General features: G+C 39.3%; 1 protein-coding gene across 1 annotated transcript in view; it reads left to right on the top strand.

Annotated features, from left to right (window-relative positions):
* LOC120570059 (receptor tyrosine-protein kinase erbB-4-like) overlaps positions 1-18,870 on the top strand; it is a 378,351-nt gene that overhangs the window by 344,980 nt on the left and 14,501 nt on the right. The window contains 5 exon segments of the mRNA XM_039818287.1: positions 8,038-8,193; positions 11,805-11,880; positions 13,553-13,699; positions 15,292-15,389; positions 16,474-16,644. Of these exon segments, the coding sequence (XP_039674221.1) occupies positions 8,038-8,193; positions 11,805-11,880; positions 13,553-13,699; positions 15,292-15,389; positions 16,474-16,644 (648 nt within the window).

Below are 18,870 nucleotides of genomic sequence, written 5' to 3'. Positions count from 1 at the left end.
TAGAGAACATGGGAAACATGGGAAAAGTGTTGAGATTAAGGTACAGTACATTAAACATGTACTGGAAACTGTTTTTTCAAACTTTAAAGCTCATACAATTAAACAAAAAAATCAAGAGACCTCATGTGGAGGGATATGATACAAATTTAAACTACCTTTTATCCCACATAATTACTTAGCTGTTGTATACTGTTATTGTACAATGTGTACTCCCATGAAAGTGTGGCATTTGGCATTCTCACATTTTTCCTAAATATTGTGGGAATTGGCCAAAATTGCAATCCCTCACAAATAATTAGACTTAAAATAGACTTAATTCTACAAGAAGAAAATTAAGGGTTGTCTGGGCGTCTTAAGTTGTGTGTGTGTGTGTGTGTGTGTGTGTGTGTGTGTGTGTGTGTGTGTGTGTGTGTGTGTGTGTGTGTGTGTGTGTGTGTGTGTGTGTGTGTGTGTGTGTGTGTGTGTTTGTTCTAATTCTACACACAACATTTATTGGCATGGAAGCCAAGTTCTTTCTTTTTAGCAGCCCGCCATATTTGCATACACATTTTCGTGGTATGCAAAGAGCTCAGAACACAGTACTGTCTTATAAACTTAGAATACAAGAGAAATACTTCCTTTTCAGCAGGTGTAAATAAATTACTAAGAAATAATGTCTCCCAATATATTTTTTTGTGTCAGAGGCCATAAATCATTTGACTAGAGACACAAGTAAAAAATGAAGGCACAATAGACTGGCGTGCATTCATCCCAACACATAATGCGATACAAGAAGTATCCCTGGATTTTTAAGAGTGGCAGAAAAACATGTTGCAGTTTTTAATATGGTTTCCTTATTTGTTTATCCTTTTCTTTAATCAGTATAACTATTTTTCCATTTGATTATTATTAATCATCATTAATTAATCATTAATTAATCATTATTATCTCATTATTATTATTATTATTATTATAATTATTACATACTGCGCCTCTTCGATTACACTCATGCAAGTGTTTGTAGGTACTCTATGTTCAGATAAGAGTGACAAATCCTCCTCTCTGCTGTAGGTACTGCAGTGGATTTTGCATTAAGCATTCATCAGAGAGAATAAATGTATATAGACAAGGGTTCCCCTCACACACTGCTAACAATGTCTGAGCACAGACAAATTGTTCATATCCAAGCTGCACCCTAATGTCATTTTCTAAATTCATTCTGACATGGTAGCTCAAAATGAAATGAAAGCCTTCCGCTTTCATCAGTATTGTGTTATCACCCCATCCCCCCCTTCTCTCAGTTTCTCCTCCACATTGGTCCGATTCGTTTCACCTCATTCCTTAAACAGTGATTCACCTTCTCCCATGCCCACTGGGATCTTTTTATATCCAAAATATACATTAAGCATGCACAACGTCAAGCAGATGCTACACTGGTGACACAAACCTCCAATAAAACTGCACCGTTATTCACAATATGATAACACAAAAAAGACAGTCACCAAACATCCTGTGCCCTCCAGAAATACTGGCATCCCAGTTCAAATGAGCCAAAGAGGCGGTACTATAAAATAGATAATCAGCACAGATGAGTCATGCACTCTTGCTGCTGAGTCTCTGGTATTGTGCACTTTAAAGCAGATGTAAAGTACTGACATCCTTTACCTAAAAAGTAAATAAAACTAAATTTCACTGTGGTTTGGTATAACTTTTGGTAATATAATATTATGGTATTGCATGTTGCTTAGCCTTTTATTGTTATATGGCAGTGAGGTGGCAGTAGTAGGTGCTTGAGCTGTAGCCAATTACATAATGCCACACACTTCTCCACACCTAAACAAGACTTCCTCAAGGTTCCCATATTGTAAAAAGTAAGATTTCAATTTCTTCTTTGATTATAAAGCAGGTGCTATATACTCTGAAAGTATCAAAATGCTCAATCCACAGAGAAATGCACACATCCCATATACAGAAACAGTGCCTTTAAACGAGCCGTCAGGACTTCTGTAAAGACTAAAAGCATTCTCATGAAAGGGTTCGTATAATATCGTACAAAACTGTGTGCACAACACGAAATCCTACGAAATCACGGCAACCCCTGGCCGGTCACATGACGTCCGGTCACATGACAGTTAGTTTTAGCGGCCTTTACAAATAAATTTAGCCAAGAAAAGGTTACTGTGAGCCAGCCACAGGGCACCGTGAGGTTATGCTCTTTTGGTCGTTTAGTTAAGATTAGAAAAAGGATTGTGGGGGCGCCCTCTACTCACCCAGTAAGAGCGTGTGCCCCATGTAGGCTGAGTCCTTTGCAGTCCTTCGAATCCGACCTGCGGCCATTTGCTGCTTGTCATCCCCCATCTCTCTCCCCCTTTTCTGTCTATCCACTGTCACTGTCTAATAAAGGGAAAAGCCCCAAAAAAATTATCTTTAAAAAATGAAAAAAGGATTGTGGTGTGGTGTAAAACACTGGTCGCCTTAAGTAGTACTCCCAGGACACGAACACCCATTTCCTGGTTGACACTCTTGTGTTTTCCCCTTAAACACAACCTCTTCCAGGACACAAACTCCACTCTCCCGCTTGAAAGCCCAGTGTTTTAGGACCCACCCTTCAACCCCGACCTCCTCCCTATGCGGATCTTCGCACTCTAATACAGCGGAAGTCAATGTGGTGCACACAGTAATAATTACGTGGAATACATAAAAATTACAGTGCATTACTTTTCATAGCTACATGTTCGAATGATTCATTAGAACAGCCTTCAGAACTATACTATATATAGGTAGAAAGTGCCACTACATTGCCGATACATTCACTCCCTGACTGCAATGACGGTGCAGAGACTATGAGAGTGCAGATGCAGTACACCCGGAAATGCTGACCAATCAGAGCAGACTGGGCTTTTTGGGAGGGGGGCTTAAAGAGACAGGCGCTAAAACGTAATGTTTCCGACAAAGGGTGAATACAGGTAGCCTGGTCCTACCAGACTCTCGTAAATTTCAATTGTACAGAGAGTCTGGCCACTCTCCATTGACAAGTGTTAACTTCCTTGAAGGCGGGTACTCTGTCTAAGTTTAAAACTATTGGATCTGCCCAGAGCCACTCTGGATCTGCCATAACCAATCGCTAACGTTTGGTCGTGACGTACGTCATGCGCATGTGCAACAAGAGGGGAGACCGACAACTATCGGCTTATATTTAGCATTGACATCGCTAGCTTTAGCGTTAGCCAACTCCTTCACCACTAACAGAGCGAGCTGGAAAATCTAACTTTTCCCGAACCCCATGGGCAGGAAGGCCACAACATCATGGCCACCAACAAAACTCAGCAAATATTGTTCTTGCTCGGGCTTTAACTTCTGGATATTCGGCCGCGTTGCCATAACGGACCGAATGGCTTCGCTCGCATCTTTCTCGACCGTCCTAACATCATCGTTCTCAGCCACTCCCTCTGTTCGCTGATTGGACCGCCAAATATTTGGCCAGAGAAAACCAAAGACTATACCGCGAACCCAGACGGAGTACTGAAGGGAAATTAAAATTGAGCGGAAGTACGTAGGAGGGCGGAGCCAGACTGGAATACAGGTATATTCAAACAGACATTATGAGAAACATTGTGTTTTTTGAACATTAAGTACTTTTAAGTAATAAACAATATATTAATTACAGTATATGGTGGTATGCTGTGAGATCCTCTTGTGCCACTATGTGCAGAGATCCACAGTGAGAAACTTAAAATAGACTTAATTCTACAAGAAGAAAATTAAGGGTTGTCTGGGCGTCTTAAGTTGTGTGTGTGTGTGTGTGTGTGTGTGTGTGTGTGTGTGTGTGTGTGTGTGTGTGTGTGTGTGTGTGTTCTAATTCTACACACATTTGTTGGCATGGAAGCCAAGTTCTTTCTTTTTAGCAGCCCGCCATATATATAGTCATTCCGACCCTAACCCAGGAGGCAGCTCACCTAACACGCACACTCACTAAAGAAAAAAAACACACAAGAGGTTTATAGAGCCTCTGTAGGATGTTCAATCTCATTAGAAGTGTTTCCTCATGAATAACATTGAATGAGGATGAATCACTCGATTATAGATTCCTGTGCGTGCGCTGCCTATGTGTCTTGACAGCTTCCTCTGTGTGCGACAGTGTGTGTGTGTGTGTGTATCTATCTTGCCAGAATAAACAGCAGTGGGAAGTGCCAGTCTGGGAGGCGCCACCTCTCCTCGCTCTTCTGTTGATCTAATCTCTAGCCCTTTGCCACTACCCACCAAATCTGTCTTCACAAAACACATCTGAGGACAATCCCATCCTGTTTGTGTGACTCTTTGAAATAAGCATAAATATCCATAACGGGAGGTCAGAATATTTTTTGGGAGAGCTGTAATTCTCCTGGCTGGTGAGAAGGAGATTAAGCATCCTGAATACAAACCTGAATCACTGCTTCAGCCCTTTTCACCTTTCCTTCTTCTTTTATAAATGGGATTTCCTTCACCAATATTTACATTTAAAAAGTATTCTGTATTCTTACAGTCAGTAAATCAGGCAGAAATCAGTAATATTTACATCCACTGCATCAGAATGATGGATAGCCAATATGACATAGTTTTTTTTTTCATGAATGCGAAACTGCATTAGCTAGTGGAATGTGATTGTATTTAGGTAATGCATTTCAAAAATACAAGCATGGCCTGAAACTCTATGTGATTCAATGCCTTTGACATTTCTGCTCCTATAGCATTGGGATTTTTTCCTTGGCTTGCTTTCCTATGTAAAATCTACGTGTGCAGGATTTAGGACACGGGCCTGAGCCCTACTGATTGGAAAGCAGTCCGTGTCTGGAGGACTGATCATAGCCGAGTCCATCTGAAGCCTTTGTATTTTTCCTGGTGGTAGGCGTACCTGAAATACTGCTTCCACAACTGGCATCTTCCTGGCTGTGGCATCCGGGTTTGCTGCAATTACAAACCTCTGGCTGTGAGTTGTTTTCATCACACCCACATGGGAGGGCAGTGAATGAGAGCAACTGAGTAGAAAAAGTAAAAAAGTTTGTTCCACACGTACGTCTGCAGCCACTTCCCACACTGCACTTTTCCATCACCTCCCCCTCTCAATCTCATTGTGCTGGCAAATTAAAATTCACGTGTTGCCAAGCCGTCCATTCTCCCTCCTCTGCTTAATTGTCTCGAAAATTGAGGAGATTACCAGGCACGATTTATGTACCAATAAGAATTTGTCAGAAACCTGGCACTCTATACCATGACATACACACACGCAGACTTTGATGATTTGGAAGCTGTAGGCAGTGGCCATCATTGGATACCGCCGCTCTCAACCTGTATCCTTTTCAATTCTACCCTTTCTGTATATCACATTGAGCAAGCATGACTAAAAAACTCACAGATAGAAGTATGAAAATCACACATCACTCTCACACACACACACACACACACACACACACACACACACACACACACACACACACACACACACACAATGCGGTGTATTTTGATGCTGATCAACAATCTCTCTGTCTACGCAAGTGTCACATTTCCTAACATTTACTCTCCTAAACTTTAAACGTCACACTGCAGCATACCCAACATCACTGTTATTTGTTCAACCTTTATTTAACCAGGAAAAGTCCCATTGAGTTACAGTAACTCTTCTCCCAGGGAGTCCTGGGCAAGACTGGTGGCAAAAAGTTTAAAAATACATAAAAGACAGGACAAAGGTTACATACTACACCACAAATCTATGTACATACACTATACATACTAGAACACGAACAAGACCTTACACTTAACTTAAGCTAATACAGACATACAACTTAAAGGGCACCTAGTTAAAAGCAATTACACTGTTCAGTCAGAGTTGACTTTAAAAGGTTTTCAAAAGTATTGAATGGTGTTACAGATGGTATATGCTATTTTCTAAGGAGGTTAGATATGGTCTGCTCAGTTGTCTTTACATGTCAGCAGGCGAGGTCACTAACTCATTCAAATTTGAATATTTGCTACGTTTAGATTGTGTATGATAAATTACACCATTTTGGATTAGACACACAAGCAGCAAAGATTTGCATAAATCATACTGTACATTTATCACCAAATGTTTTGGAAATCAACACCCACTCATTGTTGTGTTATAGTTGGAAAATATATAGTTTTATTAGTCACTTAAATGAAGCTGCCAGGAGTTCATGAATCTAGTATTAGTGTAACATATTTCAAAGCTGGCAACAATGGTTAGCAGCTGAGCTAACATTTGGCAGGCTAATTGAGCCTGGAGCCAGTGATGATATTCCTGCAAGCAAACATAAACTGCAGTTAATGATGATACTGTATGTTATCAGTGAGCGCGAGCTGTGCATTTCACCACGTTTCGTGATCCCATGAATCATAGGTGTCATCATATTGTTGATTATGTGTTGTATCGTGTGAAATTCAATTACATTTTATTTATAGTATCAAATCATAACAAGATTTATCTCAAGACACTTTACAGATAGAGTAAGTCTAGACCACGCTCTATCATTTACAAAGACACAACAATTCCAATAATTTCCCCAAGAGCAAGCATTTAGTGCAATAGTGGCGAGGAAAAACTTCCTTTTAGGGAGAAACCTCGGACAGACTCAGGCTCTTGGTAGGTGCTGTCTGACGGTGCCGATTGGGGGTGTGATGAACAGTCGCAATAATAGTCACAATAAAGGTAATGGAACTATGACTAGAAATAGTAGTTGTAGTAGTTCATGGTGTAGCAGGGCACTGCAGGACGTAGCAGGGCACTACAGAGCGTAACAGGGCATAGCAGGGCGTGGAGCAGGACCACGGCGACAGCTGCAACCATGATTTAGGTGCCACCCTAATCCAAGGAAAACTGGTGGGCGAAAAAAACATAAGGACTCCGGGGGAATTGGTGTAAACGTGTGTAATATTGTTTTTGTCAATTTCATATCCACACAAATTGTCACGCTTTGCACATTATAATGTAAACCGAAATAAACTATTCATATTCATATTTATAGGTGGCACTTTTAGTTTAGAGCTTTGTGGGGTCTGGCACTGCCTCTCTGACATGATTTACCAACATCATTGCTCTGTATGCAACAGTTTGGTTAGCGTTAAACTAATAAACAGACATCCAAAGAACAAAATCTAAACAAACAAGCACAAAGAAATCCTCACCTTTAATCAAGCTTCTTTACTGCTGCTCATCTTGATCATGATCATCTTATGTGTGTGTGACAATAACTTTATTAATGTCTAAAGTCCGCACTTTCCTTGTCCTTGGTCGCCTAGTTTTCTTTTTTTTTATTCTCTACAAGCTCAATATGGGTGATCTTTTCTCAGTTCTTCTGTCAACTTCTTTCCACCTCCGACATCACACGCACACACACACACGCACGCAAACGCACGCACACACACACACACACACACACACACACACACACACACACATGCAAGTGTGTATCTCCATGTGAGATGCATGTCTGCAGGTTTGTGTGAGTTTGTGTGTAAATAGCCAGGTGTATGCTGAAACCCCATGTTCTCTCCTGGGAGCAAGCCAAATGAGGCAGTGTGATTATAGCCTCACCAATGTAATCTCACCTCTTAGACTGTCGCCACTCAACCCCACCTACCCTCCCCCCCTCCTCTCTCCTCCTCCATCCACTCCTCCTTTCGTTCTGGCCCATTCCAGCTAAATCCAATTTTTTATGGTTTCAAACAAGGCCTTGTTTTTGTGTGCTCTCACCACTTCAAACTAAGTGGCTTCTGTTATTGCTCGTCCAATTTGAAATAGTTTTTTCCCCCTCATCTTTCTTTCCCTTCAGGTCCCATCTTTCTTTCCTTCCAGGTCCACTCTTGCTGTGATGCACAATAGGCAGTGTGGACTCTAGATGTGTAGCACAAGGTGCAGCCACTGCAAAGCTTTTACACAACTATACAGAGCTAGTCTTTTGTAGCTTAAGGACACTATTGGCATTTTTGTGTCAGACTGAACTTTTCTATCTGCTTTTGTGTAGCTAGTTGAAGTCCATGTGTGTGTCTGTGTGTGTTTTGCAGGGGATGATGTACCTGGAGGAGCGTAGGCTTGTCCACAGGGATCTGGCAGCCCGAAATGTTCTGGTCAAATCTTCCAACCACATCAAGATCACCGACTTTGGTCTGGCTCGCCTGTTGGATGTTAATGAGAAGGAATATAATGCTGATGGAGGAAAGGTAAATCCTGTCATCACTTTGTGAAACGTCATTTACACTATCAGACAAATAAACAAATGTCTACATTTGACATCTTTTAGCCCCACACTGTACTGTGCAAGACTATAAAGGGTAGAATGGGCCCCTGAAATAATTATAAATGTTTTGAGTGACAAGTTTGATATATTGATTTGTGCAGAGGTGGGTAGTAACGAGTTACATTTACTCCGTTACATTTACTTGAGTAAGTTTTTGAAAAAATTATACTTCTAGGAGTAGTTTTAAATCACTATACTTTTTACTTTTACTTGAGTAGATTTGTGAAGAAGAAACTGTAATCTTACCATAATTACTTGTCCTTTCCATAAACTGCCGTAATTAGCCTATTATTTCAGTTGCAATCCTGCCAGTGGAAGCGATCGTGAGAGCAAATAAAAAATATAAAAAACATAATTCAAACCGCTTTGCGCATTGGCTCAAGAAGCAGAGAAATAGCCGATATGTAATTCCCTCCCATTCAAATCTATATATTTCATAAATATACCCATCAGGGAATGTTTACAGCGTTGTCGGTCTCTAAATGTTTTAACTTTTATGAGCGCACTCTTCCCCCGTCTCTCTCTCTCTCTCTCTCTCTCTCTCTCTCTCTCTCTCTCTCTCTCTCTCTCTCTCTCTCTCTCTCTCTCTCTCTCCGCACCGAGCTCTGCCTGATCTTCTATAAGAACGGTGATGCCGTTATCAATCGAGTATTGATTGGTCTGTAGCTGGTGCTTTTACACCGGTTGATCTCTGATCTACAACATAACCTGCTCCCAACCAGGTTAGGCATCCAGCATGAGTTACCATGGCGATTGAACCCGGTATCAAGTGATCCACCTTTGTGATAAAGAAAACCCTGGGTTGAACCTGAAGTTAGCTCGTTAACCCCAAATCTTGCTTCATAGTACAGGCATCTGGCCTCATAATGGAAGCATGTTTACCTTAGCAAAAGTGCCAAAGAGCAGCTCCATTACCTTGTTCTAGTTCTGCCTGCAGAGCCTGGTAAAAAAAGTATAAAGTTTTGGAAGTTTGTGTTACTTGTGCTTATTTATTTTTATGTATTATTATTTTATGGATTTTATTTTTTAAGTACTTGAATTTACCTGGATTATTTTAATTTAAGCTATTTTGTAATTAATTAATTAATTTTAATTTATTGGATGAACTACAATTTGCCTAAAGATGATTATTTAGTATTTTTGTCCGTCTAATTGAATGCTTATGTTAAAAAATAAATCAGACGTTACTCAACAGTTACTCAGTACTTAAGTAGCTTTTTCACCGAGTACTTTTTTACTCTTACTCAAGTAATTATTTGGATGACTACTTTTTACTTTTACTTGAGTCATATTATTCTGAAGTAACAGTACTTTTACTTGAGTACAATTTTTGGTTACTCTACCCACCTCTGGATTTGTGGATATATTTAGAAAGAAGCTTATTCCTTTAAGCTTCTTGTTGTATTTTTTTGGAAATGCACTTTTGCTTTCTTGCTGAGAGTTAGATGAGTGGATCAATACCACTCATATCTGTATGGTAATTATAAAGCTACAGCTAGCAGCCGCTTAGCTATATCTAACTTATTTCTTGGCCAGGCACATTGATTTCTTAATGTGTGTTCAAACAGACTGTGGTGGGAATTTTAGAGGTGGTGCATGCAAAGTCAATGAAAAGAAAAGGAATTGAACACAAGTCACATCCATTCCAGTTGTTGCTTGAGTTGAAAATGTTTCATTTGCACATATCCCGTGGCTTTATGAATCAGCTTCATGAACATAAAAGATAGGAAAAAAAGACAGACTGGAGGGAAATAACAAAGAGTTCAGAGTTGATTCAGAGGCTAAGCTGAACAAAAACACACAGACACAGATCAATTAGTACGTCTGTCGGTAGCTAGCTTACTAACAGCTAACGTCACGGTGTTAAGTTGGTACATTGGCTGTTTTGGGTGAATAGTCACAAATGGCTGAGGTGCTAAATAAATACTGTGAAAGTATCAAAACGCTGTAAAAAAGCCTGTATTCAGAAACTTTGCCTTTAAACGAGCCGTCATGATATATTAGGTATATTCAGACAGACATTGTGAGAAAATTATGTTGTTTTTTTAACATTAAAGCTTTAGTGCTTAACTTTTTTATATTAATGAACATCCGTTACATTCTAGCCATTGCCAAATGAGTTGATACAAAGCTAATTGAGACTATCAGCTGTTTAGAACATGGTGTCGTCCAGCGACTTTGGCGCGCAGAAACTCGAGTGAAGATAATTACCTCTTCTGAAGAGTCCATCATGTTTTTTTAATCCACCATGTCCTCCTTGGCTACTAGTAATTGTGTGAAGGAGGGGTTGGGGGCGCATGCACGATTACGGAAGGCTTGTGTCATGTGGCTGCAACAACAGTGGTGTTGTCATTACTTAGAATTATTCATGGGGGAGACAGAAACTATGCACTATAGCTTTAAAGCATGTAAACATCTTCTAGTAGAAACCCAAAATACAAGTATGGACCTGAAAATGAGCATAATGTGGGACTTTTAAAAAATCCACAGGGAGAGACGTCATTAAGTAGTAGGAATATTGGTGTATCTAGTGGTAATAGTAATATTTGTAGCACTACTGGTAGCATTATTAAACCAGAACTGTAAGTGGTTGAATAGTGGCTGTTATACTGTGTAATGAGTGACCTTGTTATCTGTTTTTATTGTGTGCTGTTTGATGTGTTTGGTTTTGGAGGCTTATTGAGAAACAATATTATTAAATTACTCTTTTGGACCACACCATTGACATGTTATAAAAGACAACAACAGACATTAACAATAATTTGGGTTTTATATCCTGAGGGAGTAACTTATCCCATCACAAAGGACAGTTTTAGTGGAGTCAGTGAGATACTATTCTGCTCTATTGGACCGTTTTATTTACTTCTGGGGAATGGAGATCTCAAAACTCTATCAACGTAGCAAACAAATATGTCCTTGGAGCTCTCTGTACATGGCCTACTGTCCTTTTTTAATCTTTGTTTATCCTTTTCCCCTTTTGGTTTTGTGTTTTTAAACCATTTCTTTATATTTTCATCCTCTCTCACCCCACTTTCTTGTTAGTCCATCATGGTTTGTGTCAATGCTGAGCGGTCTGGTATTATCCCCTCCACTGAGAGAAAGACAGACACTCTAACCTTCGACATCCCCCACCCCTCAACCTCCATCACTGTAATCAATAGAATTGGCCTTCAAATCTAATCACAGTGTTAAGCTGCATCCCAGACTGCCCTGCCATTTGCCCCATTATATTCCAATAGAGCTGGAGCGTGTTTTTATGTGTGCGCTTGTCTTCTCTTTCATCAAACATTGTTTTTCTTCATTCTGTCATACCACTACTCTCTCTATCATAGTTTACGCAATCACTTCTGCCAAAACAGTTCATTGCATGCCAACACCTCACCAACAGATGATCCAAGTTTAGTCTGAACCAACACTTATGTTGTCAGGTTTTAAAAACAAATTTAAGGAAATATAAGAGAAAGGAGCTCAACTTTTTTTAATGGTGAATGTTGCATGTATATAATACTGACGTGCTATGCTTCTATCTGACAGATGCCCATCAAATGGATGGCACTGGAGTGTATCCATTACAGGAAGTTTACTCATCAGAGTGACGTTTGGAGTTACGGTAAGTTTCAAATTTCCTTTTTTGGGAACTTGTGAAGTGGACAAAACCACTAATATTTTCACATATCAGACAAGCCAAGTGATTTTCCTTTTAAAGTTATATTAAATTACATTATTTTGTGTAAAATTACTTAAAATAAATGTATGCAATCTCTATAGGATCAAAATTTTACTTCATGCCTTCTAAACAAATAAGTAACAGTATGTTCAGTGCTGAAGGACAAGGCAGTGCTTGGTCTGTTTTAAAGCCGGAAAAAAGGCAGCCGGGTCACAAATGTCAAGTACAGTACAAAAAATAAAAAATACTGAAATGTGTTCCAAAAAGTTTTAGGCAAGAAATATGCAATATAGAAACATAAACTTGATTCATATTTGATTAGCATTGCCTAGTTTGACAGTTTGAGCTGAGTTTTGTGAGCTTGTTGCATTGCGCTGGACGGAGAATGCCAGTTACGTCCAGGAACTACGTTCAAGTATGACGCTCCTTTGTCATCGTCTTAAGGAATATACACATTAAAAAGAAGACATCAGGAATGCTATAGAATGTGGATGCAAGTTAATCTTGTTAAGGCATACGCTGTGCAGTATGTGTCCAATAAACTCCAGACTGCTTGCTAGGCAGGCAGGTCATTTATAGTTCTAAGGCAGCTGTAGAGGGCTGATGAACAAGAGAAGAGTATTGATTTCTTACTACCGCTTTAACTGCGTGAACATGTGGCAATTACTGTAAAATGCAAACTGTATGATCTACTCCTTTTAAATCCTCAAATATATAATAATAATAAGTCTTTGCAGCCATCAGCATGTCCGCAAGATTTAAATGTAGAGACCAACCTCCTCCATTATCAGTCAGTCTTATGGGATTTGTATTGCTATGTTTCAAATTTAAAAAATCCTGTTTAAGTCTACCAATGACTCATTTGAAAATACGCAAGATGGATCGTATCAAAGAGAATAATGTGTGTTTGATGAAAAGTATCAGTATGGTTTGTTCCGTCCATATCCCCAGTGGTCCTCTATGACCGGGGGCTATTATACTTCCATCTTATAGTGTGCATTTACACTGCTTACCACTCATTAGCTCATTAACACTAACATGATTAAGGCTGAAGAGTTCTGAAAGTTCAGGATTGACTGATGACTTTCAAGACTCTGATTAGTTCCACTCCTCCACTGATCTTCTGTCCTCTGTTGAGTTGTGTTCTCTTATCTTGTCCTCTCTTGGTTTACCCTTTGTTTTGTTGCTTCCTCATTTCGTCTCTCCTGCCTCTTCACCCTATCCCCTCTGATCTCCTCTGCTCTCTCACATCTTTGCTTTTCATCTGTCTTTTTTCCCGCTTTTTTTTTTGTTGCTTTTTTTTACTTGTTCTGGTCTATCTCACATTTTCTCTTTTCAACTATTTTACTTCTTTCTCTTCCCTTGTCTTTACTTACTTACTCTCTTTTCTTGCTGTATAACCCCCTTTTCTCAACTCTTTATTCTTCTCTACTCTTTATCCTTCTGTACTCACTCTTGCTCATTGTCATCTTGATTCTACTTCTCCTTTCTTCACATTTCCTTTTCTCCATGAACATCTTTTCTTTTTCTGCTCTACGTTACTGGTCTCTACTCTTTTGTTCTCTCATAATTACGTCCTGTTTTTCTTTTCCTTCTGTCCTCTCCTTTTTTTAAGGGGTAACCATCTGGGAGGTGATGACCTTTGGAGGGAAGCCATACGATGGGATTTCCACCAGAGATATCCCAGACCTGCTAGAGAAAGGAGAGCGTCTTCCTCAGCCGCCCATCTGCACCATCGACGTTTACATGGTCATGGTCAAATGTAGGTAGATGGGTGGGAATAATACCAGAAACAATATAATTTAATCAAATGCAACACCATCACAAACCAGAGCCTGAAACATTACCATTGTTAAAGGGGAACTACATATTTTTTAAACTGGATCCTATTTTTCCACATTTTTGTGTCTTAGTGACTAATGGGAATAACAATTTTTGAAATTGGTCCAGTATTGGACATGAGCACTACAGCAACAACTCCTTTAAGTTAACATCTTTTTAACATTCTCAACAACTATTTTACATGCTACAAAAAGATATTTACTGCAGAGCTTCTGTATAGGAGGATAGTGTACATGATTTCCAGTTTTTGTTTCCATCCACTGTATTTCAAACCATATAAAAGCCAGTGGATTCTAAGGGTGAAAGGAAGGCTAACTGTTTTTTAGTTGCAGCAGAGAAAAATAATTATGGTTTTATTGAGTGATTTTCAAAATGCCACAACAGCTGTTTTGAAGAAGCGGGTCTAGGTGGTATCAAATATGTTTTTTAAAGCTGAAATATTGCTATTCTAAAATTCAAGTTCAGTTCAGCAATAATAGTGAGGAATCCTCCAAAAATAAAAAGACTGACAGTAGGAACTCTTTTTTTTCTGGCCGACCACCAACATGTTGGCCTTACTGGTCGGTCACTGCTCTCATGCCGTCAGAAACTGGGGTCACAGGTGGCGTTGTAACCTCTGGCCACTGCTGCCAGGACAAAGGTTTGATGCCAGCGCCACCCCGGCCTTGTCCTGTAGGCTCCAAGCTGCAGCCTCTAGCCCTCACTGTCACCTTGGCTCTTACTGACACCCTGAACCTGCGCCAACCTGGCAAGCACACACACACATACACATACAGCAGGGAGAGGTCACTGTCACCTGCCTGTTATCTGCCTTTTTTGCAGAACTAATACACCCAAGTACTGTTCACAGACACACAACGCACTGCACACATGTGGTGGAAATGCACTTCCTGATATTCAGGGACTTTATTGGCATGAAACTAGTATGTACCAAGATAAAAGACGATCACTTTTACATATGAAATCTCTTGTATCTGAATTTGTGTAAAGCCACATCTCTCTGTCTTTCGATCTCTAGCTCTTATTTCCCCGGATACCTAGACAGGCTCTACTCGGGGCCAGATCACATGATCGCTTTGGCATCATACCCATGTTTTCACAGATAAATTGGCAGAAGCGCACATTGCTCCATATGGCCATTTTAGTGATGAAACAGTATTTATCTTTAGATTGGAAAAAGTGATTACAATCAAAAGAACACCATTAAAAATTCTGTAATTGTTCATTATGAAACCAATAAGAAAGTTTTGTATAATGGAAAATGGTTTAAAAATGGAAAAAATCTTTTGAGACCGTCAGAAGTGGGGAATTATATTATCAGTGTTTGCATCACGTTTGATGACAAAATGCACTGACAGGTTACTATAGGTGAGCTCATTCTTTACTAATGTGATCTTAGGTGGTATAGAGACACATCTATAGCTATTATTACTGTGGGAAAAGGGGCACATTAATAGGGTCAAAGTTTAGAACTTCATATTGGTCGGACATTAACACCAACACGTTTTTCAGGCTGGATGATTGATGCAGACAGTCGGCCAAAGTTCAAGGAGCTGGCTGCAGAGTTCACTCGGATGGCTCGTGATCCCCAAAGATACCTGGTCATCCAGGTAGGTCAATCTTGGTGACAAAATACCTACCAAAATCTGGATTACATGACATTTCTTTTTCTACATGTCTAAAAACCAAAATAATTAAGCTACCTTCAAAGTAAAGACTAGGTCAGTTTTCCATTGAGCTTGTTTTTGTTTAAGTTTCTAATATTTGCCAATTTATACATTATATGGTTTAGGTAATTAGTAGGTGCCTTTCATATCCATTACAAATTATATTTTACTTTCCTCATTCCTTATTAGTACTTATTACATCACTTGTGTGTTATACCCTTAAGTTATTGTGCTAGGCTTAAATTAGTCAACAAACACAGTGATGCTAAGACACCATTAGCAGAAGTCAGTAAATTATGACACAAAACAATTTAAAAAATAAATAAAAATAGATCATAACAACATTAATCTAATGTAATTTTATTGAAACAGGGACAATGCACAATTAAACATAAAGAGATGCATTGCACCAGGTTATAGCACAATTGCTATTATCCGGCCGCAATCCCTAAAACTATACTTTTTCATGTGTGACCTACTTGTTGATGTGATAGTTCCAAAATAACTTAAACTAAATAAAAGGTAACACTTTACTTGAAGGTATCTACAAAAGAGTGACTTGACACTGTCATGAACACATGACACTATCATGACACAGTCATGAACACATGACACTATCATGACACAGTCATGACACATGAACCCTAACCCTAACCATAACTTGTCATGACAAAAACCCAATGACACTTACTAAAAGAAGCGTTATGTCATAAACGTTTATGACTTGTTTATAATGTTTATGACATGTTCATGACAGTGTCATGTCACTCTTATTTAGATACCTTCAACTAAAATAGGAATAGGGAATATTTTAAAGAAATTATTTCAATTAGGATGTAAAGGGCCTTAAAATAAAGCACTTTGAGCTGAATTTTAAGTTATGAAAGGTGCTATAAAAATAAGGTTTATTAATATTTACTAAAGTTGACACGTTTAAAAACTGATTAGTTAAATGATTTCTTCATCATTAATCACTAATACAAATTACTGGACACGCACATGTGCATCCACTCACAACTTTACTCAGGGTGACGACCGCATGAAGCTGCCCAGCCCTAGCGACAGCAAGTTCTTCCAGAGCCTCCTGGACGAGGAGGAGCTGGAGGACCTGATGGATGCTGAAGAGTACCTGGTGCCCCACTCTTTCAACATTCCACCACTGGCATACACTCCCCGTACACACATGGACTCCAACAAGGTATTTAAGAATCTTCAAACACTTTAAAGAATCATTGTTTTCCAAGTCTATATTAAAACAATTGTCAGGTGCCCATATGTAACTTAAAACAAAAAGTAAGGAAATTTGTGTTTGGTGGATTATTTCTCTGTGGTAACAATGCTTTTTGGCAATAAATCTTATACCGTTGGAAAGCCTGTTTAGTTCACTTACAAATGGTGCCCCATTTGTAAGGAACATGCATTTGTGGGATGAGCAGCAGCGCAGCAGCAGAGTATGTGGGTTGCACCCATGAAAAATTTGCCAAATCTTCTCTGCCAATGCCAAACAGCTTATTCTGCCATTGACTCGTTTGGTGGATTGGATGATTGAAGTTTGAAAAAACAAGACATATTGGCTATTTAACAATTTATTCATTTCACAAACAGGAGCCTCAGTAGCATGTGGAAGAACCATACACAGCCACGACAGCCTGGCACCTCCTCCTCATGCTGGTCACCAGCCTGGTCACACACTGCTGTGGGATGGCATCCCATTCTTCAACTAGCATTTGTTGCAAGTCAGCCAACGTGGTTGTGTTGGTCACTCTGGCACGAACAGCACACCCAAGCTGATCCCACAACTGTGTAGCGTTGACTTCTGTGATTATGAAGTGTTTTGAACAGCTTGTGAAGACACATATCAACAATAGCATACCTGCCTTAACAATTACATTGCCATTACATTGCCATTACAATTTGCATACAGATCAAATAGAGCTGTGGATGATGCTGTATCCCTGGCGTTACATACTGCACTCCAACATCTAGAGGGCAGGGATAAGTATCTCTGGATGCTATTTGTTGATTATAGCAGTGCCTTTAATACTATTAGACCTTCCATTTTAATATCTAAGCTGTTAGACCTGGGCCTCTGCAAATTTATTTGCAGTTGGATACAGGACTTTCTAACAGGCCGCCCCAGACAGTTAGAGTTGGCACTACATACTCAGCCTCTATAGTGATAAACACTGGAGCACCACAAGGCTGCTGTCTCAGTCCTCTATTATACAGTCTGTATACCTATGATTGTATTGCTAAACATCCCACTAATAGTATCGTGAAATTTGCAGACGATACTACTGTGATAGGACTTATTGACAGCAATAATGAAATTGCCTACAGAGATGAGGTAAGCGAATTGATCATGTGGTGCCAAAGAAATAATTTGTCTCTTAATGTGGGGAAAACTAAGGAGGTCATCATAGATTTTAGGAAGAACAAACCCACACATACACCTGTCTTTATTAACAACTCTCCAGTTGAAATTGTTAACACCTTTAGATTCTTAGGCATCCACATTTCAGACACCCTCACATGGTCCTTCCATATCAGCTGTGCCATTAAGAAGGCACATCAGAGGCTTTACTTTTTGTGGTGTCTTAAGAAATACGGTATGTCTCTTAACATTCTACTGAACTTCTACCGCTGTACAATTGAGAGTATACTGACAGGCAGAGGTGGGTAGAGTAGCCAAAAATTGTACTCAAGTAAAAGTACTGTTACTTCAGAATAATATGACTCAAGTATAAGTAAAAAGTAGCCATCCAAATAATTACTTGAGTAAGAGTAAAAAAGTACTCGGTGAAAAAACTACTCAAGTACTGAGTAACTGTTGAGTAACGTCTGATTTATTTTTTAACATAAGCATTCAATCAGACGGACAAAAATACTAAATAATCATCTTTAGGCAAATTATAGTTCATCCAATCAATAAAATAAATAAAAATGAATTAATTACAAAATAGCTTACATTAAAATAATCCAGGTAAATTCAAGTACTTAAAAAACAAAATCCATAAAATAATAATACATAAAAATAAATAAGCACAAGTAACACAAATTTCCAAACCTACTTTTTTTTACCAGGCTCTGCAGGCAGAACTAGAACAAGGTAATGGAGCTGCTGTTTGGCACTTTTGCTAAGGTAAACATGCTTCCATTATGAGGCCAGATGCCTGTACTATGAAGCAAGATTTGGGGTTAATGAGCTAACTTCAGGTTCAACCCAGGGTTTTCTTTATCACGAAGGTGGATCACTTGATACCGGGTTCAGTCGCCGTGGTAACTCATGCTGGACGCCTAACCTGGTCGGGAGCAGGTTATGTTGGAGATCAGAGATCAACCGGTGTAAAAGCACCGGCTACAGACCAATCAATACTCGATTGATAACGGCATCACCGTTCTTAGAAGATCAGGCAGAGCTCGG

Source organism: Perca fluviatilis, chromosome 12 (genome assembly GCF_010015445.1).
Source record: "Perca fluviatilis chromosome 12, GENO_Pfluv_1.0, whole genome shotgun sequence".
NCBI lineage: Eukaryota > Metazoa > Chordata > Actinopteri > Perciformes > Percidae > Perca > Perca fluviatilis.
This window is presented reverse-complemented; position numbering and strand designations above follow the sequence as displayed.